General features: G+C 41.1%; 1 protein-coding gene and 1 long non-coding RNA gene across 5 annotated transcripts in view; one reads left to right on the forward strand and one right to left on the reverse strand.

Annotated features, from left to right (window-relative positions):
- Positions 1 to 23,832, forward strand: part of ADK (adenosine kinase) — a 609,732-nt gene extending 585,900 nt beyond the window's left edge. For both annotated transcript variants that reach the window (XM_027858815.1, XM_027858823.1), the window contains exons 10-11: positions 4,728 to 4,814; positions 23,053 to 23,832. In XM_027858815.1, coding sequence (XP_027714616.1) covers positions 4,728 to 4,814; positions 23,053 to 23,177 — 212 coding nt within the window. In that variant the 3' untranslated portion in view covers positions 23,178 to 23,832. The remainder of the gene's footprint in view (positions 1 to 4,727; positions 4,815 to 23,052) is intronic.
- LOC114040697 overlaps positions 4,805 to 25,576 on the reverse strand; it is a 76,813-nt gene continuing 56,041 nt past the window's right edge. For 2 of the 3 annotated variants that reach the window (XR_003568816.1, XR_003568820.1), the window contains exons 2-3: positions 7,469 to 7,603; positions 4,805 to 5,571 (exon numbers count right to left, since the gene is read on the reverse strand). This is a non-coding gene — a long non-coding RNA (uncharacterized LOC114040697). Of the gene's footprint in view, positions 5,572 to 7,468; positions 7,604 to 9,835; positions 9,896 to 25,576 lie in introns of those variants that run through there. The other variant, XR_003568817.1, reaches the window with a different exon arrangement.

Genomic DNA, 25,576 nt, shown 5'->3' on the forward strand with positions numbered 1-25,576 from the left:
GTAATCCCAAACGGAATGTGATGTTCAGATAGATGAGTTCACATGGATGAAGGACAGGTCCCATCTGGTGGAAAGAATGCTTCATGAAGGAGCTGACATTTGACCTGGACTAGGAAAAATGAGTAGGCTTTAGATGCCTAAAATGAGAGGAAAACTCACTCCAGGCACAAAGATATTAAAAGTGTGGGCATATTTAGGGGAAATAAGTCCAGTCTGACCAAAGTGTAGGATTCATGTATAGAAGTAATAGGGAATGATAAGTATGGGCCATATCATTGAGGGTTTTGAGTTCTAGGCTGAGATGTTTGAACTTAATTCTATAAGAAGTAGGGAACGTGGCTTTTTTAGGGGGCATGAGAGGTGAGGAAAGTGTGCTTTGGGAATATCAACCTGGCATTTATTAGGCATATCAGACTCTGCATATCCAAAACAAAACTCATTACCTTTTACCAAAAGATCACCCCTCTTCCAAACTTCTTGCAAGACTACCGCCATCCTTCCAGTTACTCCCTATCTTGGAATCATCCTCAAGTCATCACTCTCACTCACCCCACATATTCAATCAGTTGCCAAATTTTGTTGAGTCTACCTCTCCAACACATCTCACACTGGACCCATTTTCTCTCCTGGCAGCCATCTCCTTTCAGACCTTCTTCACTTCTTATCTTGATTATTCCAATGGCTTCCCAGTTGGTCTCCCCACCTCAGGTTTGTCCTCCACATAACTATTCCCCAGACCTTTGTTTGCCTGTTATCTCCCTCATCATACTGTGAACTCCTTGAGGGCAATTGTATCCCCAGTACTTAGCATAGTGCCTGGCACATAGGAGGCATTTACCACGTGCTTACTGACTAACTGCCCTAGAGCTTCTCTTCTCTCTATACACTCTCTGGTGATCACATCAGCTCTCATGGTTTCTCTTAATCTTCTCTAGACAAATGACTCCCAGGTTTGTATTACAGTCTCTCTCCTGTGTTTCAAACCCACAAACTTCTTAATCCCTTAGTGCCCTGAACAACTTTAGGACTTTTAAGTTGTAGAAAAGGTGCCAACCTGCATTGGTAGAGGGAATTTCCTCTTCCAGGGAGTATTCTCTATCAGTGAAATCATAAGTCTAGTCTCTTTCCCTGTGTGCAAGGCATTTTACTAATTGCTGGAATACACAGACAAAAATGAAATGAGACAAAAATTAAATATTCCTTGCCTTCCAGACCTTACTCTGTTTACTTAGGGGATACAACAAATAAACAGATTAAGCAAATATAAGAAATAGATAGCACGTATACGCACTATTATGACATCACGTCAGGCACTATGCTAAGCATTTGGGGATACAAATAAAGCAAACAAGACTGTCCATGCTCTCAAGGAGCTCACATTCTAGTGAAGGAAGGCAAAATATAAAGGGGTTCTGGATGTGGAAGTAGAGTTGGTTCTAAAAGCTGTTTCAGCAGGAAAGAAGTGCTAATAAGTGAGAAGATCGAGAAAGGCCTCACATCACGTACGAGAGGCACCCTGAGCTCTGCTTTGAAGTGAGACAGCCTTCTGACAAGTACCATTCACGGGTATCAGACTTCTGATCTGACATGGTCCTCGTTACCTAATGTTTCTGCGTTATGTCTCTTGCTGAGGGCACTTAGAATCCATTTAAAGCAAGGGCAAAGGGTAGAATGGGTTACAGTTTTCTTCACACTCACAGCTACCCCCTTGATCTGTGTTCTTAGACATTGCTAGAACATGGTGAGCTGAATCCAGATAGGTGAATACAGCAGTACTACACCCTAGGGAAGGGGAACCGTGCTGTTCTTTGGCAGTGTGGTGTTTCTCCATGAGCAGCTCTGTTCTACTGGCAAGTAGAATACTCCAAGTCTGGAATATTATCTTACAGTGAGAACAAACAAATGCATGGGGCAATCTCTTTGGTTAGGTCATTGCTGTTACTTTTGTTTTTACCACGTTTTAAAGGCATGGAAGAGGAGAATGAGTTCAGTTGTAGCTTTCCCTTTCCACAGATAACTTTTGAAAAGAATAATATTTGTCTGTTTGCAAACTATAAACTAGGTAAGACACTCACCACTGATACAGAGTACTATGACTGAGCTGTAATTCTATTTTCCTTATGGATAATATTTTTCTTGCAGGAAAGTACCTAGTTCTTATTAATTGTATGTTTTAGATTCCCAGTGCTTGAACTATAACTTTATTTCCTGAAGTTAGAGATGTAATTATTAGGGAAGCAACCAGACTTAGAGTCTGGACAAACATGATTTTCCCCTTTGTTTCTGTGTCTTTGATGTACTCATTCCCTCTATCCCCCTCTGGGTGATTCCCATTATATGATCTCTTTCCCTCTCATCTTTGGTTACTTGTTATCTACTGGCTCCATCCCTCCTGCCACTTAAAAACACATCTCCCATCCTTAAAAAAAAAATCTTCACTAAATCCTGTCATATTTTCGTGCAATTATTATTCTATACTTTTCTTCTCTTTCATAGCCAAATCCTTGGAAGAAGCCATCTACACTCAGCATCCCTCCTTTCTCACTTCCCCATCATTTCTCAGCATCTTTCAGTCTGCCTTCTAACCTTCCCACCCAAATGAAACTTCCAAGGCTAATAATTGCTCAATCCAGTCACATTTTCTCACTTATCCCTCTTAGCTTCTTTGCTGATTTTTGCACTGTTGACAACCCTCTCCTCTCAAGTTTTCCTGACACTATTCTCTGCTAGTTCTTTTACCTGCTTAACCATTCCTTCTCAGCTTCACACCTTCTGCATGGTCTCTGTTGTGGACCCTCTTCTCCATTCTCCATACTCCATCTCTCAGGGAACAATCATATCGGCTCTTGTGTTTTCTATTATCATCTCTGTGCAAATGACACTCATCTGTATTCCTGCTGTCATTTCTTTTCTAATTTCCAGCGCCACATTTCCACCTGCCACCTGGATAGCTCTACCTGGATGTCTCAAACTCTGATACTCACCCCTCTTCCTAACTTCACTACTTCTTTTGAGGGCACCAGGCTCCTTCTGTTTACCTGAGTTCACAAATTTGGAATCATCCTCAACTCTTCCCTCAATCCCCTAATAGTCAGTAAGTTGCCAGATTTTGTTGTATTTACCTCCAAAACAACTTACAGAACCACCACCTAGGTCAGGCAGATCCTCACTATCTCTTGCCGGGACTATTTCAACAGTTTCCTAATTGGTCTCCCTGCCTAAAGTCTCTGCCTGTTCTAATGGGGCCTCTTCACTGCCACTAGAGTGATTTTTCTAAAGCACGGTCTAATCATGTAACCCCTTCATTGTGTAAACCCCAGTGGCACTGTTATTTTTAGGATCAAATACACACTTGTCTGGCACTTGCAGACATCCTCATCCTGTCCCTATCCTGCCTTCTCAGCCTTAACTCCCCTTTCTTGCTTACCTGGCTCTCTTGGTGTTCCTCACACCTGATACACACCATATTCCATCTCCTATCTCTAGGCCATTGTTGGGGCTGCCCCCACACATGAAAAACCTTCTGTCCTCACCCCCATCTCTTGGAACCGCCTCTCCCTTCGAATCAAAACTCAAAAGCCGATTTCTTTGGTCTTTCAATGTCCCCTCACCTGCTAGTCCTTCAGTCCCTCCAAGGTTGTCTGGTTTCTGTTATATAGAAACCTATAGACATGCATTTTGTCTCTTTCATTAAAATGTAATGATAGGGATTTTTATCACATTTGTCTTTGTATGCCTGGCACATAGTAGGTATTTAACATAAATGTTGATTGATTATTGATTAATTGATTGAAGCAAAATCTGGCAAAATACAACAGGTTAGGGTGAGTTTTCACTCACATATCAAGAAAGCTCACCCTCTAGGTAAAGTCCCAAAGTTGAGTTGGGCAGGAATGATTTATGGACGTTCTGATCCGTCAAGACGGTTCCTGATGGGGAGTGATGGGGCTGCCACAGGGCAGGTGGCAAGAAATCTGCACTGGATAAACTCCACAGGGTTGATGAGTTTTCATTTCCTTACCAATCAGAACAGCACATCCCCAAAGAGGCATCCTAAACTCCTTGGCATTTTTAAAGCTTTTCAGAATATGGTTCAGACCTCTGTTGCCAGTCGTCGTTTCATGTTGTCCGCTAGACACACACACTAGCCACATTGATCTATTTGTCATTCTCTATACATGATATTATATCCCACATCTCCAGGTTTTTCCACAGGTTGTCCTCCATACCTAGAATGTGTTTCCTTCTCACTTCTACTTTTTATAATCTCTAACTCCCTAAAGACTCAAGTCAGCAGTCACCTTCCAAATGAGGACTATTCTGATCCCCACCCAGTTGGCCATGCTTCTGGCCAAAATATTTTGTATTTTCTTTTTACGTATTTTGTATTTACGTGTTTATACATTGTTCCCTTGCTGTGTACCCCCACTTGTAAGAGAATGTACTATCCGTGACTGAAAGAACGATTTTGTTTTTATATGTGTATCTTAGCTCCTAGCCCAGTGCCTTGCATGCTGTGGGTCCTTTATACATGGTTGTTGAATTGCATTGAATTGGCATTTGTTATGTAGAAGAGCAGCACGTGCTGTTCTGTCTCTGATTTTCAGGGGCTCATCTGTGTACTTTCTCTTCCCAGTGTGTTAGAGGAGCTCTAACTTAACACTGGCTAGGTTTGCAGATTGTATTACACGGAGAATTCACCTGCTCTTCTTTGGCTCCTTTTGCAGCAAATGAAGTCAGTGTTTTCCCTGTCCTGGATCAAAACCAGAGTGAGATAGTTGACACCAATGGAGCTGGAGACGCCTTTGTTGGAGGTACAGAATCATTTATTTTATACTTATTTGGAATTTAAATGTTTTCTTTAACCCTCATCTCTATTGCATTCTAAGATTTATGAATTTAATGAATTTCAATTTCTTCTTTTAAGTAACTTTTAATGTTCTCACCATGCACTCATGTTGTTGTGGATTTTATGAGGTGCTTATTGTTGCAGGGAAAATGTGTGGTATGACTTTAAAGATAATTTGCTATTATGCTCTACCCAGGTCATTTTCACGAGATTAATTGTATCTGTCAGAATGTTGCATAAACAAGCTGCATCAAATACAGTATATAGTGTATTCAGATCCCTCCAGGCTTAAATGTTAACACATTGTTGTTCTTTAAAACAGGTTGTGGTGAATATTAAACAGTATGCTAATAAGTGAGGGTGATGTCTTTGGATTATGTCATTTGGGTAGAACATCTGTTTCTAGCACAATAGTTTGATGCTTGCTCTACCATGAAGGGTTAAACTTTAGACTGATGCAAGCTCAATAAGAATTGGCAATGCTTATGAGGACTTAATTGTTTTTGAAAGAGTGTTTAGGAGGAAAAAAGGAAAGACAGACTATTGGGAGATTGGGGTTTGATTAGTTAGATTAATCTACAATCTGGTTCAAAGGTTCTTGTGATGATTCTAACTTCTTTGTAGTTGAATGCAGTGATATCTGGGAAGCTTCAGATTCGTAAGTAGTAGCCCTGAGGGGTCCATCCCGACCTTTGTTTCTGTCTTGTAGCATCAAAGAGGACCTGGCAAGCACAAAGCAAAAGAGATATTTGAGCTACAACCTGCCGGTAGGCCATTATAGGGCTAATAGTGTTTAGTCCTTGGCTGGTGACCCCAGCCCAGGGCAGAAGGGAGCAACCACCTGTCATCTGCAAGAATAGCTTGTGGTAGAATTACAGGAATAGGGGGTTGAGGAGGATTGCCATCACGTGCCCTGCCCCCCCTTCACTTTTTAGGACCCTGAGGAAGTCTGTTTGGGTGGGGTCCATTTGGGTCTACCCATTTTGGGATAATGGCCATAGGCTCCACCTCCTCCTAGCAAAACTGATGTCCTTCTCTTCTCACCCTCCCCTGTTTAGCTTCTACCAGATACACCATTGGGTGGAGGTGGGGGGAGGAGTACCCCAGCCATTCACTGCAGTGGTGTTCATCATTGAGGACTTTCATGTATCATTTAGAAGTAAATGTTCCAAATACACAGAAATTGAGTCTATCCATTCCAGTATTCTAGGGATCCTGACAGATCTCTCCAGCTTCCGTTGGTAGCGTGTGTGACACCCCTTTGGTTCCTGAGGGACAGCTAGTGGCCTAGTCAGGAAGACCCAAGTTCACATCCAGCTTCAAAGATTTATTAGCTGTGTGACCCTGGCAAATCACTTAACCTCTGTCTACCTCAGTTTCCTCAACAATGACCTGAGGACAACAGCATCTACATTACAGGATTGTTGTGAGAATCAAATGAAATAGGATTTGTAAAAGCAATTAGTATAATGCCTAGTGCACAGTAGGCACTAGATAAATGCTTATTTCCTTCCCTTCTCTTTGGAGAATCAGCTCAGTACCGTGGAAGGCTTGTCCTCTCTCTATGCCCCGACAACCCAAACAGGCCTGGGCCTAAATAGTCCTTCCCTGGTAGAAGCCCCAGGGCTAGGACTCTGCCCTGGGAGATGGAGACAATTCTATGATCTCCAGCTAAACGTGATTTCCTAATTTCCCAGGTCAGAAGAAAATTCCTTCCTGTTGTCCTGCTGTGCTCTTTCACAGCAGGTCTGCCTTTTCATTTGGAGCCCTCTTTGTCACTGCCATAGTAACAAATGAAAACATTGAGAACATTTTGTGACAGGCACTGTCATTGTTCCCTGTGAAATCTCTTCCCCTGTGTCTGCCCAGTAAATGAAACTGAAAAGAAAAATCATACCAAATAACAAGAAAAGGGTCCCAATCAATATGTTCCCACTGGGCTGTCAATATCAGCCTGTGTTAATCTAACAAGATTTAGTTGTACATTGTATGGCAGCAGTTGGGATGGGGACAAGAACTGCAAATCATCTTTCAAAGGGGAGTGAGGATGCCCCAGACAGACTGTGCCCAGTCCCACACTTCGAGTCCAGAGATAAAGGCCAGGGGCCTTGGAGCAGAGGGGCATTCCTAAGATAAAGGCAGCTTCAGTGTAGGCCTCAGACCAGCTCCAAGCATTTCCCTGGGGTTGATAGTAAAGGAGGAGTCACTGTCTCAAAATACTCGTACTTTTCAAAATCTTCCGGACCCTTCCACCCTATGAAAATTACTCCAAAAAGCACCTTAGCATTTATAGCATAAATACTATTCGTTTCTTACTCAAGGAAAAGCAACATTCAGCTCCCTCTTGCTTAAGTGATCAGAACAAAATTTTGGAACAGAGTCTTCAATTTAGAGAATAAGGATGAGCCATCCTTTTGATAGACTGCGGGCCTGGGCCTCAGGGCATCATGGAAACACTGTACACAAAGCTTACTTATACCTGGACTCAGAGGTGTGCCTCGTGCTTCCTCACTTGGTGTGCAAAGAGGTGATGCAGAGTCCTAGAACCTAAATGGGTCTTCTGTTGTGCTCACCCAAAAGCCAACTCCTTCATTGTGTTACCATGGAAAAAGCACTCACCCTAAATTCAGAGGATGCAGGTTGAAATTCCACCTCCAATACTTCCAGATCATTTAGCCGATAAGCATGTATTCAGTACCTACTATGGACCAGGCATCAATCAAATCACATAGCTTCTCTGGCCTTTGGTTTCATCTGTGAAAAAAGGAAGGTTGGACTTTGTAGCCTCTTAAGTCCCCTCAAAAAAAAAATTAATGAAAAATTTTTAAATGAAATTTTTTTTTAAATTTAAAAACAAAATTAAAAAATAAATAAAATCCCCTCCAACTTAAGTCTTTGGTCCTTTGATCTAATGAGGAGACTTAAAATCTACTCACTTTAGCTAATGACTAGCTGCCTTTCCCCAGACTTTGTTGCTGTTCAGTCGTTTTTTGGTTGTGTCCAATTCTTCATGACCCCATTTGGGGTTTTCTTGGCAAAGATACTGGAGTGGTTCACCATTTCCTTCTCCAGCTCATTTACAGATGAGGAACCAAGGCAAACAGGGTTAAAGCGACTTGCCCAAAGTCACACAGCTAATAACTGTCTGAGGCCAGATTTGAACTCAGGAAGATGAGTCTTCTTGATTTTAGGCCTGGCACTCTATCCACTGGACCACCTAGTTGCCCCACTACCCCACTCTAGGAGGAAAAAAATCTGTACGAGTTTATCCCATTTCTTTCTCAAGAATTTTCTTCCAGAATAATAAGGTAGATGTCTGTTCTGCATGAACAGGGTTTTACAAAGTGTTACAGGTTGCAGTGGTTGTTGGGAATGTGAAAGCCTGGCTGTCTGGAGCAGCATAGTCATCCCCAAACACAAGTGGTAGGGGGGAAGGCAGCTCCTTCACACCTGGAAAAGCCACTCAGGGCCTCTTGCTGTGCTCCCAGGAAGGTTCCGATAAACCAAAGCTAGACTGGGACACAACTGCATAGGACTGGTTTAATCCTGCTCAGATGTCCACAAGCTTTTGTTGGCCTGGGAATTTAGATAGGGAGGGAACTAAAGTGGTTTGTGGAAAAAGGTTCGCCTTGGTGTCTATGAAGCCCAAGTTGGTTGGTGAGGAAACCTAGCGCTTCTCCTCAGTGCACCTTGGCGGGTCTAGCATCCTGGAAGACTTCCATCAGAAGCAACTGGACAGAATTAAGCCCGGTGAGAGGATCTGCCCAATATTCCGGGGGCCTAGGGATGTGGAAGGCAGCAGAGGCAAAACCAAGCCAGTTGAGATATGAGAGCTCAAAGAAAAAGTCAAAGATAGATCCAAGTTTTCTGTGAAAAACATAACTGAAGAGTACCACAACTTTGTCACCAAATTGATAAATGCTGATTTTTATCCATTGTGTTTAGATACATAATGAGAAGAAATAACCTAAGTGGAATTCCTAAAGTTCACTGGTATGAGCAGGATTATGACATAAATTAAAATTCATATATTCTCATTTCCAATTCACATTATCTCTGAACATTACTTAAGACTTAACTCTAGACCTCTAAGAGTCTGAGTATTACTGTAGCTCCAGTAATAACAGCACATCTTAGTTTAGCTGCTCATAGAATACTTTTATATTAAATGTATGCTTTATCCATTGTACTTTTTTACTAAATGAATGCACCCTGGGCAAGTCACTTGACTGTGTCTGCCTCAGTTTCCTCATCTGTAAAATGAGGATAATAATAGCACTTACGTTCCAGGGTTGCTGTGAGGATCAAATCATTTGTAAAGCACTTTGCAAACCCTAAAGCGCTGTTGTTTTAATAGACATACTAGCTAGTTGTTGTTGTTGTTGTTGTTATGGAGTAAGCCAAACGCCAGCCAGAATACGCTCCATTTGTAAGATATTCTTGGCCAGTAATTACCACGTCTAATGCTACTTTTTTCATTGTACTCCTTGTTCCTAAACATAGTCCAACTTTGCTTTTATTTATGTCATCCTCCATGTATGGGGGAGAACTCTTCTTAATCCATCCCTCTGATCCCCAGCTTCTGCTTGATGAATCCTCCCTTTTCTTCAAGTCCCCACTCAACGACCTCAGTGAATAGTGATTCTGAGGCTCACATGAGGCCAACTCTGGGAAGCACTTGGAGGATTATATGTCTTTGTTAACTTGTATTATTAGCTCACATTAATGTGGTTTTTTAAGGTTTGCAAGCTATTTGCCTCACAGTCACCCTGAGAGGTAGGTATTGCAACTGTCTGTTTTCTCATATTGAAAATTTCTGATCAAACATAACACAAAAAGGTGGGAATTTTGAGTCTGGCAGCAGCCTTAGCTCAGTAAGTCAAGGACTCCGTCAAGGGCCTGCCACCTCCCTCCACCCTCATGTACTTCAGCTCCTGCCCTGGGCCCCTTTATTCCTGTCTGAGGAGAGTTCTCCTAGCGACCCACCTCCAAGCACACACTCCTTTCCAGGCCATTCTCCTGTCCGTCCCTCAGCTGCTCTCTTCTTCCAGATCTGGGAATAATAATCAGGCAGCCTTTTGGCCTCTCTCACCATCCCTCTGACCTCCCAGATCAAAACATCTCTCCTTGGGCACTACTCCTCCATATATGTGGCTTCTCTTGTTAGAATATAAGCTCCTTAAGGCCAGGGAATGTCTTGCTTTTTATTTTTATATTCCCAGTGTTTAACACAGTGCCTGGCACATAGGAAAGTCTTAATAAACGCTTTTTCATTCATGCATTTATGCACACACAACTATATCATTAGCATATATAAGAGGTATAAAATATTACCCCTGAGCTACACAATACCAGCAGAGAAATCTGCTTATCAGCTTTAAGAAGAACAAACAGAAATTAACAACATGCTCAGTAAATTAACACCAGTAAAGACCTGTAATTATTAACACTTCAAGGATATGGGTTGTACCTCTTAAAGCCTAGTAAATAGGAAAGTCATCTCAATTTATTCTTCTTAAGGTTATCCAGCTAATGTTGACACAGGCAAAATTTGGATTAATACATTTTGTTTTCATCTCTAACATATAAATGGCAATATTAGCAACAGCCTCTTGGAAAGTCTGAACAGCGCTCCATTAGACATTCTTTGGTGTCCTTTTCCAGCTGCTTCTAGAAATCCATCATTGCTTTAACATGATAAATTAGGAGCTGTTACCACACAGTTTTTAGTATTGGGTCAGTTACTATCATGCTTTGTTAGCCTACTGGTTGAACTTGTATATAAACCAAACCAGCACACTTACCATCACCTTGTTCCATCTGCCAACACTTTGTATTAGTACTTATCTCCTTGCACTAACCATACATTGGGTTAGCGGATGGAGCATCTGGCCTGGAATCATAAAGTTCAAAATCCATCCTTAGACACTATCTGTGTGACACTAGACAAGTCATTTAATACTCAGTCATTTACCTCAGTTTCCTCATCTGTAAAATGACCTGGAGAAGGAAATGGGAAACCACTCCAGTATCTTTGCCAAGAAAACCCCAAACGGAGTCACAAAGAGTCCAGACATGACTAAAACAACTGGACAAAAAAAAAAATCTTTAATTTATGTTAAACAGTCTATCATATTGGTGTCTATAGTTTAAAAAAAAAAAAAAGGCCAAGCATCAGTACCAGAGTTGTATATATTCTGCTTTTCTTGGCCACTGGGTTTTCCAAACTGGTTTGACTTTGTTGGTGATCCAAAGAACATGTTGGAAGATAGTATTTCACATCAAATGAATAACAGAGGGAGGTTTAAGAGACTGGAAGACAACCTGTTTTGTGCCGCTTTTTTTTCCTGAATAGGAATGGTGTGGGGTGTGTGTGTGTGTGTGTGTGTTTTTTTCCTGTAAAGGGCCAGAAGTCTCATCCCCATAAATGAATGCTCCTTCCATACAACTTTGCATTAAAATACCAGTATGAGGTCTTTTTTTTTAAAGTTCCATTTATAGATACATCTTGAGCTATGTTTGTGTCACATGTTGGCTTTCAGTTCTTAACCATAAAGGACAGGAAACTTTAAGTCACTGTTCTCACAGCCGTAGCCCAGACAACTTGCCCATTGCTGCTTATTTTGCGCCAGAACGATCACCGATTTGCGGCGGAGCTGCGGTTTCTGAGGGAACCTTCACTCTGAATTGACTTCCTGCTCCTGTACAGTCTCAACCACCGTACCATCCATTCTGAGACCATTTTGGGCTTAGATTTCTCTGAGCATAAACCTGAAGAGATATACATACCTTACCATGGCAGGCATTATCTTTTTTTTATTGCTTCAATCTGCACTCAGACGCCATTGATTGAATAGCGTTTTTCGTAAGTCCTTCAGAGTGGTATTGGATCATTGTATTGCTGAGAATAGCTAAGTCATTCACAGCTGATCATCTTACAATATTGCTGTTACTTTGTACACAGTACATTCACTTTGCCTCAGCCCATGCAAGTCTCTCCAGGTTTTTCTGAGAGCATCCTGCTCAGCATTTCTTACAGTAAAATAGTATTCCATCATAATCACATCCCTCGAACTTGTTCAGCCGTTCCCCAGTTGATGAGCTTCTCCTCAATTTCTAGTTCTTTGTCCCCAGAAAAGAGTTGCTATAAATATTTTTGTACATATAAGTCCTTTTCCTTTTTTTTTTTTATCTCTTTTGGGATACAGATCTAGTAGCGGTATTGCTAGGTCAAAAGGTAAGGTAATATCTTTTAAGCTGTTAAATTTAAAGTTAATGTTTATTGATTTCTTTTTCACTGAAAAAAAAATGTTTTCCCACATATCTAAGTCACTAACCCATATTAATGATTAGCCCACAGCTAAACTAACTAAGCTGAAGAGAAAATAAAATTGTAAAAGATCTTATTAGGATACACAGAGAAAAGATGGAAAAAAACAGGTGAGAGGAACAGACATGTGAACTTTTTTCAGGGAGCTTCTCTATATACAAATAGTCTAACCCAGGGGTTCTTAATATTTTGTGTGCCATGGGCCCCTTGCGTAGTGTCTGGTGAAGCCTAGGGACCTCTTCTCAATCAAGGTGTTTTGTTTTTTTTTTAATGCATAAAACAAAATACATGGTATTACAAAGGGAACCGAGTAGTTTTAAAATCAATTCATGGACTCCAGTATAAGAACCCCTGGTCTAATCAATAAACCAGTCAACAAGCGTTCATTAAGTGCCAGCTTTGTACCAGGCCTGTGCTGTGTCCTGGAGACCCAGAAACAGAAGTAAAACAATCTCCGCTTACCAAGAGCTTACTTCTCTTGAAGGAGGCAACACACACTTATGTAAGCACATCCAGCATAAACACAAGTTACTTAGGGAGTGAGGACACTGGCAATTGCAGGGAACAAGAAAGGTTTCATGTAAGGAGGTGACGCTTGAGCTAGGACTTGATTCTATTTTCCTCCTCAATCCAGCCCTCCCTCAAAAGAGGGGGAAGGAATATAATCACTTTGTGAACTGCTGACATAAATGTTGGCCACAAACATTGGAGTTTGCTCAACCTCAGGTATCGTAGGGCCACTTGGCTTTTAAAAGAAGGTTAAAACCTAAATTTGGGGAGAAAACATCAAATTCCCATTTTTGCAAGATCGGATTAATGCTCTGAAATGTCCACATGTTAAACATCCAGGGACATGCTCAGGAGGTTCCAAAAGTTAGGCACATGCAATGCAAGTGGCAAAAGTTTTGATTCATTTATAAAAAAGAAAAAAGATGTGACAGAATTGCCACTGAGTGAATCAAACAGCTTGAACTGTGATGTACATGAGAATGATCCCAAACCCCAAAATGCTTGGCCTGTAGAAGCCTTGGTGAGGATTTGATCACTGTCTCCGGATACGGGAGGGCTGTTATAGTCCCAGAGGGCAGATCTGGGACTCAGGAGGACAAGTGGCAGCAAGGCTGACTCTGACCCTACTGGCTGTGCCTTCCACCTCTTAGCTTCCCTGAAGACTCACTCACAGATCATCTACAGGAGGCCTTTCCTAGCTTTCCCGTCCCCTCCCCCAACTACTAATGTCTTCCCCTTTCAGATTACTTTCCATCTAGCCTCCCTACATATTGTACGTACCTAGTCACATACTGTCTCCTCCGTTGGAATGTATGCTCCTCAGTGGCAGAGACTGGGGGTACTTTGGTCATTCTTTGTATCCCCTGTGATTAACACAGTGACTGGCATATAGGAAGGGCTTAATATATACATGTTGACCAAGCGTCTGGAAGACTTGCTCAATAGGGCTCCCTCCAGAGGAGGTGAATTCCCTTTGTCCATCTCTGGAGGAGTTCAGTCAGGGGCGGCATGCCCATTGATTGGGGATATTGCCTTAGGGATCCATAACATTAAGGAAAATGGAGGCTCAGAAATAGCAGTTAAAAACCCAAGTGATTGCTTTATAAGTGTCATTTACATGGGTGATGGGAACTAAAGTCTCGTTCTTACAGGTTATGCACCCATTTGAAACAAGAAACATTTTTAAATCGAGTAAAACAATAGGCTCACCAAAGCTCTCATTCGTGATCTCACTGTTTTGTCATTCCTTGGAAGGAAAAATATTGACATTTACCCGGCTGCTTGCTCCAGCCTTCTGATCTCCTGCAGTTTATTTTTATAACAACCTTATCGATGGGCCTCTTACCCAGCTCTCTAGGTTTAACTGAGTTGAGTCGATTTGTTACCACAGCTTCAAGTAGTTGTTACAGAACAAGCAAGACATCCTAATAAAGCTGTAAACGTGTTTACTCAAACACAGTATTGATTTTACTTGGAGAGGGAGAGGCTGGTGCTTAGCACGGTGTCAGGGTGGATGAATTTAACTGCAGTTTTTCATTGTCATCTGTCATGGTTGTGAAACACTAAGTAAAGCCACTGGAGGATAATTAGAAGTGCCAGAAATTTAGCCCCTAAAATCAGTTAACCACTTGAGACTTTTGTAGCTTAATTAGTTTTTATTAAAACTTTCCTCTAGTAATATAGTCAGGCACTTTTAACTGTGCTTTCAACTAGAGCAAGATTTCAAGGTTGTGACTTGTTAGGTATATGAATTTAATGACTGTGGGTTTTTTCAGACTTTTTTTTCTTTCTCTGGCAATTAGGCTAGCACTAGAGCATAATTAGAATTAAGACTAATTTAAAGAGACAGCTATCAGTGCATGTTCCCATTGTAGAAATGTGTCACTTTTCTGAAAGGTACATTTTAAGGAGGTACTGGAACTATTACAGAAGGACAGAGATCCATGGATTTGTAGTCTCAGGACCTGAGTTTTGAATCCTGACCCTGCCACTTAATACCTGGGTAACCTCGGACAAAATCACCTGCCCTCTCAATTTCCTCCTCTGTCAATTTAGAAGAGTTGCATGAGATGACCTCGGAACATCCTTCCCAGCTCAAAATAGATAATCTTGTTATCCTGTTTATTGTACAATATTTGTGTGTGTGTCTTTGAAAGCAGGAAAATGTGTTCAGTCAGAATTTTTGTAGTACAAAGTTAGCCAGTCATATGAAACTTAAATCCTTTTAAACACTGCCCTTTTAAAAGGTCTAAAAGTTACCAAGCTATATCCAGTTCAGCCACCTGGCTCCTTAAGGCCAGGGGTATTCATTTCCACTTAAACTGTTGGTTCTACTGGTCCACGGGTCTGGGTCTGTAGAATGGGCTTGCATTAAGGCTGTAGTCTTTACAGAGTGTGGGGGGTGGGGGTGGGGGTGGGGGACAATTTCTGACTTCTTTTCCTTCTCTAGAAATTGACTCAAGTACTGCATCTTATGGGATAAGTTCTCTATATTTTACTCTGGAAACTATTGGAAAAGTACAACAATATTTTTAGATGTCAACCTCCAGCCTCTACACAATGAGCACAAAAATGTGAATCCCTTTACCAAAAAAAGTTTAAATGAGATTCCTTGTCTTATCTTCAAAATCATCAGCAAATACTTTAAAATGTCTCCCAGAGCTTCTCTGACTCCTGCCCAAACTGACCTCAGTGAGTAATGGGAATAGAAGGGACTTAGCAGTATAATGATAGTTTCTAACCACTTGGGATATCAAACCCTGGCTGTAAAGAAAGTCATCAAAAATGCAAGTGTCCGTAGCTTTTGAAACTCCACGTTAGGCTTTTGGTTGTTTTTTTGTTGTTGGTTGGTTGGGTACAGGAGTGGGGAACTTGGGGCCTGGAGGCCACATGTGGGCCTCTAGGTCCTCAAGCGCGGCCTTTTGACTGAATCCAAACTTCACAGAACAAAGGGGTTGCTTGGATTCAGTCAAAGGCCTGGAGGCCTCAGGTTCCCCACCCCTGGGTTTGGGCCTTTTCTTTTAAGCCACTACAAAATCTAGCAGGTTCAGTCTTTAAGTCATGAATCTTTGAATTACTCAGCTAGTTGCAGGTTTAAGAGTGTGGGTTGCCAGGGAGGGCCCCATGAGCAATTTCCTCTAATTTTTCTGAAGGTGGAGGAGGAAATCAGCATGACATGGTTGTTGATGGGTTCTTCTGCTGTAAGTGAAGTGCACAGAAGAAGTCAGGTTTCTCACAATGGAAAAAGTGACATTATATGGAATTTTTGATGACAATACAACATTTTATTTAAAAAGTATATCATACAATTCAGAAGCCCCACAATGCATTATTTAAATGACTTGGTTCCATTCAGTGTCACTAAAAGTAACAGCTACTTGAATAAGGAGTGCTGAGATAGAGGAGAAAGAGGCAGTAGGAGGGTAAATCCATACATACTTTAATTCCAAATTAACTTGTTATCCGAGTTTGATGTAAGCTTATTTGTCTACATGGCTAAGCCAACAGCCGGGCAAACTGGTTCACAGCCACCATTCACAGTACAAATCTCTATGACCAGAGGCACATCAAGATAGGACAGCAGTGGTGGGAAGTAATCAGTCAGTCAGCGAAGGAGTAGGAGTTTCTGTGTTAAGGAACAGGACGGAGGCCAGTGTCACTGAATCATAGAATACTTAGAGGGGGTGAATAAAATGTAAGACCAGAGATGTAGGAAAGGGGTAGGTTATGAAGAGCTTTAAAAGAGAGGATTTTCTGTTTGATCCTGGAGATCCTGAAGGGAGTCACTGGAGTTGACTGAATACAGGAAGTCAAACCTACTTTTTGGTAGACTAATTTGACAGCTGAGTGAAAGATAAAATGGAGTGGAGAGACACTTGAGGCAGGGACACCCATAAGCAGGCTAGTGTAAGAGTCCAGGAATGAGGTGATGAGGGCCAGGGTGGTTTCAGTGTCAGGGGAGAAAACAAGAAATGTTATGAAGGTACAAATGACAGAATTTGACAACTAATTGGATAAGTAGGGAGGAGGGTTTGAGAGAGAGAATGAGGCATGGAGGACAACACCTAATTTGTAAGCCTAGGTGACTGGGAGGATAGGGGTACCCTACCCTCAGCAGTTAAAAAAAAAAAAGCCAACAACAACAAAGGGACACCTTTTCCATTTAACTTTGTTAGAAATCTAAAGTGTATTAGTTCACTTTACCTCCTTAGTAAGAATAACAGACTAAGGATGGTTGGATTTTTATAGCTCAGAATCATGTCATGCCTCATTCTCATCATTCTGAAGATTATCTCTTCTTGTTTCCATGTGGAGGGCATAAGTAGGGGCACTCCCTTAAGAACATCAGGGTCTGGTGGTTCTCCAACTTACCGTATGGTGACTCCCATCACCGTGCCACTCGAGTGGGGAAAGGAATCTAGCCAAAAATGGTACCTCTTCCTTCACTCTGGACATTCTCTCTCCTCCCTTTTCTCCATTGATCTCAGTGCTTTTAGGAAAATGAAAAGTAGCTCCCCCAATCTACCTTCCCAGTCCTTAATCCCTAACTTCTGAGATTACCTTCCATCCACTCAGTATCTTGCATGTACATAATTACTGAATTAATGTCTCCTTCATTAAAATGTGAGTTCCTAGAGGGCAGGGACCAGTGTTTATGTCCAAGATGGTCATTCAGCCCAGCATTCAGAAAGAGCCTGGCACATAATAATCTCTTAATAAATTTTTGTTAACTGGCTAATTCAGAAAAAAAGTTTGGGAACTCCTGGTATAGAAAACTTGAAGTGAATGTAGACAACCTCAGGATATAACTTAGAAATAAGTTGGCTTGTTTTTTCTAAAGTCCTTTTATAATCCTACATTCTTATCAGCTATCTCTATATAACAAAAGAAAATTCTATGAAGAATTCTAATTAGTTGAAGGTTTTGATTAGTGAGTTTTGTTGTACTTTTAAGCTTCAACCCCTACCTACAGAAGTTAATGAAATTATAGACAACAGAAGGAGCAGCTTACTTATGCTACATGTTAGCCTGGTAGGAGAAGTTGGCACAAACGGTTTAGAGCAAAGAGGTCAAACTCATAAGCCTGTACCACTGCCTTGCCCAAACCAGACTAAAAAAGTTATTGGGAAATGTTTAACCAAATAAATAAAATTGTGACATAATATAGATAATGTTAATTTGTGATTTTCTAAGTTAATATGAAGCCAGCAAAGATCAGGGTTTTTTGAGTTTGACATCACTGATTTAGAGGGCAAAGTGAAAGTAGCTAATTTTAAAAAGGAAACAATCCATCCCATAAAAAAGGAATAAATCTAGAAATGATTAAGATTCAATAAAGAATTGAGATAGTAAAGTGATGACCTGAAAATGGACAAGAACAACTCTTAGCTGCCCTCAGGATTTTATTTTCTTTAATTGTAAAATAGCTAATATGGTTATTGTTAAGTAGGATGTGAGTTTTGTTTTAATTAACATAATAATTCCTCTGAGGACAATTATAATCACATGATACCTTATATTCTTGTTCTCTTACTGTAGTGACAATTTAATTGCACATCTTATTGGGAGATAAAGTTTTATATCATTAATGAATAATGAATTCCTCTTCCAATACCTCATCCTAAAGTGGACGTGACCTAGGGTTCAAGGAGGCATTATCAGTGGAGCACAAGTAGGGCTGGGAAGAGCCTTGGCCATGAAGCTCAAAAGCCAGCTCTGACACTACCTAAAGTGACCAGAGATAGGCAAGCCACTTATTCTCTCTAGAAATTCATTTCTTTCTCTGCAGTATGACTAGATGACCTTTGAGGTTTCTTTCAACTCTAAAGCTATGATGCATCGATCCTTCTAGTAATAAATCCTGTGCTTCTGAGCTTACCAAATCCAACCATCCTGGAAAGACCTTCCTAACAGGCCCAGGCCAGGGTTAGGCTATGTGTCAGTCCCCAAGGACCAGCTTGGAAAAGTTATTTTTTCCAAAGTTGGACATCATGGGATCATTCACTCAGTAAACATTTATGAAGCACTTACTGTGTGTCTGGCTCTGGGCTAAGTGCTGGGAATTCAAAGAAAGGCAAGAGACATTCTCAACTTTCAAGGAGTTTTGGCCCCAACAACTCATAAAGTCCCTTGACTGAGGGATGGAGCAGTAATTATCTTGTAGAGGGCATACCCATGCCATTAAAATCGTGGCTTTTTTGTGGTATTAAAAATAGGCACATTTTAGAGATAATAGGGGAGAACCTTATATGATTATGGGAATTAGGGATGTAAAAAAAAAGATTGATTATATTCAGCCCCCAGAGTCTGAATAAGAAAAACCATTAATAAACCAGAAAGATGTAAAAGTAAATCACTTACCATTTTGAGGAAAATAAATATAAGGAATAAAATCAAAGACAGAAAAAGAAAGGTCCAGTGTGCTCCAGTACTTTTGTGGCAGCAGTGAACTTGACACAAGGTGGTTTCCCATCAATGTAGTGAAACAAATGGTGGCACGTCACTGAGATGGGTTGTTAGCATGCTATGAAGACTGCAGGGGTATGGGGAGACTTAGATGAACTGATGCAAAGTGAATTAAGCAGAACCTATAAAACAGTATATACAATGACTTCTACAATATAAATGTAAATTAAGAGCAACAAAAAATCAAAAGTAAACTTGGTCAAACTTGGGCCCAGGGAACTACTATAGGATGCATCTCTCTCCTGTCTTTGCATAGCTCGGGCACTATACAGATGCAAAGCAGCCTATGCTGTTAGACTTGATTGTTGTGTTAGTTTGTTCTAAAATGCTTCTTTTCTCTTTCTTTTTTAATTCTTTGTTATAAGAGATGCCAGGGGCAGGAGTTGGGAAATGAAAATTATATAAAAGCAAAAGGTATCAATAAAAATGTTTCAAAGCAAAGAAGGGGGAAGGTAACATCTCATTTCTCAACTCCATCACTTATCGTCTGCCTATGATTCCATTCCATATATACTTCCATAGCCAGTTAATTCACCTTTTTATACTGGGAAGAATTTGCATAATCATCAGACAGTAACCCCTCTATCTAGTCGTGGTTCATATATAGATAGAGTTTTTGCCAAATTCTGACACCTGAGATTGCTTATGTTCTTCCCAGCAATACTGAGCAAAACATTTGGATTTCTACATCTGTCTCTAAGACAGCAGACTGATTTATGAAGTACTTAGCTAGCATCTGAGAATTTCATTTGGAGCTGCAACCTCGGACACAGGTACAATGTAAAAAAGAGGTAAAAGCTCAGAAAGAACTATCAAGGCTGATCTTTCTTCCCTAGTAACCCCAAGTTATTGTTATCCAGCCTTTCAGAGTTCTTTGTGCCCAAGACCCCAGGCAGCTCAGCCCACCCTGGCAAACAATACAGGGGACTTCACCAAACCAGTCGGCCAAAAGTTATGTCTGGCTTGTTCTCTTTTTATCTATTACCCTTAATTAAACTTCTGCTGCCTGCGACCAGAGAACAGAAGTAGGACTCATGAGTCCTGACCATCCCTGCTTCTCTGTAACTTGTAGCAGATGTCCTGCTCACACTTGTGGTGAGCCAGAATGAGTCTGATCCCACTTCTGCATGAAGTGAACGGTCATGCTCTGCAAACCACTTATCACACTAATAGTGGGTGACATTCAAGGCCTGTCTCCACCACCACCAGGCTGTGCCTTGACTGGAGCATCCCTTCATCATTTCTAATTTGCTGCTTCTAATCTGCCATGGGCTTGAAAAACAGATGATCCAACTGGACAGAAGGGTGGGTTAAATGAGCCCTAAAGCCCTAAATAATCCCTAAGCCCCAGCCCAAAGGGTTTTTCTGTGAGTAAAGTACACAGATTCTTGTCCATGGACCTGTGGTGTCTAGCCCACTTGGAGACTTCTGGTTTGGTTTGAGTCCTTGGATTGCAAAGTGAGCACACCCTATACTTTGCTGTCCCTCTGCCTTTCCCTATACTTTGAACTCCTTTCTATCATTTCCACCTGTTGAAATCTCCCCCATTTTCAAAGACCTAATTCAGTTCAACAGATATTTATTGCCCAGTTCAAATGCCAAACCCACAAAGTCAGAAACCAGCCTTCCTTCTTCCCATCTCACACAGCCCTCTGTGCCTTCCTTGTCTGTTCCTCTGTAGTACTCTCATTTGTCTGTCTTTTCTTACTTGGTTAAAAATTCCTTAAGGGCTTGGTGGCCTGTGTATGCCTCCCAAGCACCTAGCAGAGTTATTTTGCACATAGCAGCGATGTTGATGCTATTGTCGAAACACACCTTGCCTCTCCTTTTAACAAGAGGAAAACTACTCTGTATTTACCAGGTTGCAGGTCCTCTCAGGCACAATCACAGCTCCATTATACTGTGTTATTGCTTTCAGGAACTGTATCTTGAGCTTTGTGAGCTTTACCCTTCATGGCAGTAGCTTTGCTGTCTTGCTCTCACATGAGCTGCTACATCAACTCCTGGGTCACCTTTTCTGTCTGCAGGTTCTTGGTTGAGGCTTTATATATTTATGTGGCTCTTTTGCATTTTCTCTTGAGGTGATGCTGATTTGCCTTTGATTGGCAATTACCAACTTCTTACCAAGGCCCAGCTGCCCACAGGGGTACCCTACCTAGTAGACCCTCTTTTTCCCTCCTCTTTGTCTTCAGTCATCAGATTTTGAAAGCCTCTACATATCTCACAGCTCTGCTGCTGTGTCTGTTTCCATTGATCCTCTAGCAAGGCATTATAAAAACTAGGTTTCCAGAGTGAACAAACCTGAGCCAGAGGAACTATGTACACCATTTTCACGATTATATCAATGACAGGCAGCATGTCATTGTGGCCTGGGAGCCAGTCTCAGAGTCCAAAGACCTGCAGTCTACTCTTGCTTCTGACTCACACTGGCTACGTGACAGTGAGGCAAGTCTGTGCCCCCAGAAACTCTCGAAGACTGGAAGTTACAAAACACTGATATGTCTGAATTGATGAAGAGTTTTCTCCTTGGCCACGAGTGTCCATCACTGCCAAAGTCAGCATCCAAGGATTCTGACTTCTGGAAAGCAGGTGAATATACAGAGCACATCATCTCCCACACCAGCTCTTCCCTTGGAGGATAGGGAGATGATGTTTGTCTTTATTCCTCACAAAGGTCTTTCATGAATATCAGTTTTCCTCATTTTTGCAATCAAAGGCCATGACCAAGGGAAAGGAATAAAAAAAAGATATAAGAGAACCTGTTAATATCCTTGTGTCCATTTCAAACTGAGCAGAATGGAACAGGCAGGTACAGAGGCTGTATAGTTTAACTCTCCAAGTTTGTAGAGGGCTATGTGTTGACCTCTGGAATTTAACCTGGATATTCCTTAGCAAGCTCCCATTATTATACCTTTTGAGGGAGTGATTTCAAAGTCTAGGAAAGTTTCCACAAAATAAATGTCAATATATAGAGCCTGTTAGTGTTATTCTTCAGTCGAGAGCAAAGATTAATTTTGTTTGATATGGAATGCTCCCCAAGTCTGACAGGGCCAAGCCTGGGTGGCCGGGGTGGTAGGAAATGAGAGGCTGTAAATCTCCCAGGGAGTGCTCCACAGGTCACTGGACTACAGCTTTTCCATTAACCTTTACCTCCTGGGCAGCACAGGGCCCAGGAAGAGGCAGAGAGTCAAGCTCCAAAACAGTTTCTCATTTGTCATCTGTTCTTGGTCAGTCTCCCTAACTCAGATGATAGCAGCAAGTTCACATTTCCCTGATTCCTCAGTTCTTGACCCCTATTGTTCATGAGTGTAACACTTCTCTCCACCTTTTCACATCTCCCTTGAGTGTGGGGCCAGCCTATGGTTCCTAGCTTTAGAACCTCAGCATCACAATCTTGCTGATACCCAAAGTAAGAGAGAGGACTGAAAGCCTTCCACATTTTCTCTCTCTCTCTCTCTCTCTCTCTCTCTCTTTCAGAAAACAACATTAATATAATCTGTAGTAATGGGGATAAGTAGTCCATCTTAAAGATCCCTAATGAAGCAACACTGAGGAATAGAGAGGAGTAGATTGGCATTTTTTCTCCTACTTCTAATCCCCCATAATTGGGTCTGGGGACTTTCATTGGCTTGATGACAGTCTATCATATTCAAGACTATAAGCAACACAACATTTAGCATAATTCAGTTCATTAGATGAATATTTAAAGGAAAGCACAGGATATATAGACTTAGCTTTTAAGGACATCATCCCAGGAGGGTACATCATTGGCCACAAAAGCACCTTTTGTATAAAATAGGAAGTAAGAGCCTAATGGACCCCTGGTCTGACCCAGTGTAGTAGTATTTCTGATGTTCTTACATAACACTTAACACATTCCCTTTAATTTGTGCTCTAGGTTTTCTGTCCCAGCTGGTTGCTGACCAGCCCTTGACCGAATGCATCCGCGCGGGCCACTACGCTGCCAGCATCATCATTAAGCGCTCTGGCTGTACCTTTCCAGAGAAGCCAGACTTCCATTGATGAGCAAAAGGAAGAGCCCAGGTGGAAAGACAGTGCCCAGATTGGTTCCTGCTCATCTCCCGCAACATGGCTTCCATACTCATATTATTAGAGAAGAACCTCTTCCTACTACAGTGATACATACTTAATTTAGGGGGTACGATGCTTAAGTAGAAGCTTTATTCTCTCATCAACTTGAAAAAAATGGTATTATTTACATAATTTGGTAGTCTCATTCAAATGTCAGTTACTTAAACAGTGTTATAACATTTCATCTTACTCATTTTCAATTACTTTGTAAATTCATATATGTCTAGGAAACTGGCTAATTTTTTAAATTTCTGCTTTGAACACAGACAGTTTCATAATTTCATAGACATAAAATGCATCGATCCTAACATCAATTTAAGCTTTTTGTATGCATATATTTAATTTAGGAGCATATATATGCAAAACATACATATATATATATATATATTAAAATTAAGGTACAGAAATATTTATGCTAAGCATCTTACCAAGATATGCCAAATAGTCTCTTCAACGCACAATTCAAATATATAATGAACTTTGGGTAATTTAACAATCTGCCAAATTTTAGATTATATTAAAATATTCAAATCATAACCTGACACTTCCTGATGGTACTATGTAATTTGATACTGATAAAATAAACCTTGTCAAATATGAATTATGTTTTTCTTTCCTTGCCTTGCTGTCAACAGCAAAGGGGGGAAAGAGGGTCATTTCATACTGGGGACTGCATTTGGGCCCTAGAGAAGAGGAAAAGGAAAAGGATGGGCCCACTGAGAAAGTTCTACATTTGGTTCCTGAGCTTTGTATGCCCAAAGAGGCATTATCACATCTTTAGGAATATGGTTTAGAGATTGAAGTTTCTAAAAAGGCAACTCTCTAACCACAAAAGAAAGGTACTAAGATGAGGCATGGTTAGAAAGAAAGAAATCCAAATTTATCTATATCACATTGTTGATTCATATTAAGTAAAGTGTCCACTGATCTTTTTCAGTTTACTTCAATTTAAACTCAGCAGCAAAAATTTATTAAACACCAACATTATGCATGGTACTGTGCAGGGCACTGAGGACAGAAAGATTAAGAAAAAAAATTATAAAGTCCAAAGGAGAAAACAGCCAGAGTATATCAAGGAAGGCTTCATGGCAGAGGTGACCTAGGGCTGAGGATTTGCAAAAGGTGGAAATGGAAGAATGACAAAAGAGCAAGAGATCCAAGATGGAGGACTATGGCCTGTTGAACTGGCTGACAGTTATTATGATCACAAAACAAAGAATTTCAGAGGTGGTATTAGGGAAGACAAGTATATCTAGTACAACCCATACCCCAGAAAAAATCTCCACTATGACTAACCCAACATACGTGGTCATAAAGACCTCTTCATTAAGTATGAATTTAGCCAGTTCAACAGGCCATTGTCCTTAAGTGGCACCTTCTACATGAAGCTTTCCCTGATCCCTCTGGATCGTGGTACCTCCCCCCAACTCAAATTACCTTGCTGCTCTTTTTTATATATTAGTGTATAAATGCACATGTTGTATTTTCACACCACACATACATGCACACAGCCACATTGATCTCTTCAAACATTCTCGTTATTCTTCCTCATCAAAATAATTTCTTTTTTGTGTCTTAAGAAGTTCATTCTTGAGAGCTTCCTATCCTTTTGGGACTGACTTCCTCTGTAGAAAGTTAGTCCATAGGATCCTACTTATCCTTCCTCTGAACCCTAAACCCTTGAAAATCTTTTCCAAAATGTAGAATGCATAGAAGACTGTTCTTGGCTTTTCTCTTGTCTACCAACATCCCTGGGACAGGGGTTCTGAACGTTGGTTCTGCCCTGGACCCCTTGGGCTCAATATGGTGAAGTTCATAGACCCCCCTCCTCAGAATAATGTTGGGTGGGTTTTTTTCCAATTCCACAAGCACTTACTAAGTGTCTACTCTGTGCCAGGCACTGAGGATACAGAGATAAAAACAAAACAGTCTCTGGGAACTTTTGTTCTACCAGGTATTTATTGAGTCCTATTGTGTGCCCCGCCCTATGCAAGCCACTATGTGGGATCTGAAGAAATATACCACAGTCTTCCTTTAGGGAGTTTATGGTTTAATGGGAAGACAGTGTGCACCAATGGTCACAGAATCTAATGGATTCATTTTCCCACTTACCACCAAGACTCCTCCAAACCTTTTCATTTCTCCTCAAACCTTGAATGACAGCTGAAAACCTTGCCTCATAATTCCTTCACTGAAAAAAATTGAACCAATTCACCAAGAGCTCCCCCTTCTCCCCCCTCAGCCCCCATCATTTTCACATCTTCCTCCACTTTCTCCACATCCACCCGTCTCCCATGAAAAGATAGCCTTTCTCCTTGCCAAGGCCGACA

Source organism: Vombatus ursinus, unplaced genomic scaffold (assembly GCF_900497805.2).
Source record: "Vombatus ursinus unplaced genomic scaffold, bare-nosed wombat genome assembly UNPS02000749.1, whole genome shotgun sequence".
Taxonomy (NCBI): Eukaryota; Metazoa; Chordata; class Mammalia; order Diprotodontia; family Vombatidae; genus Vombatus; species Vombatus ursinus.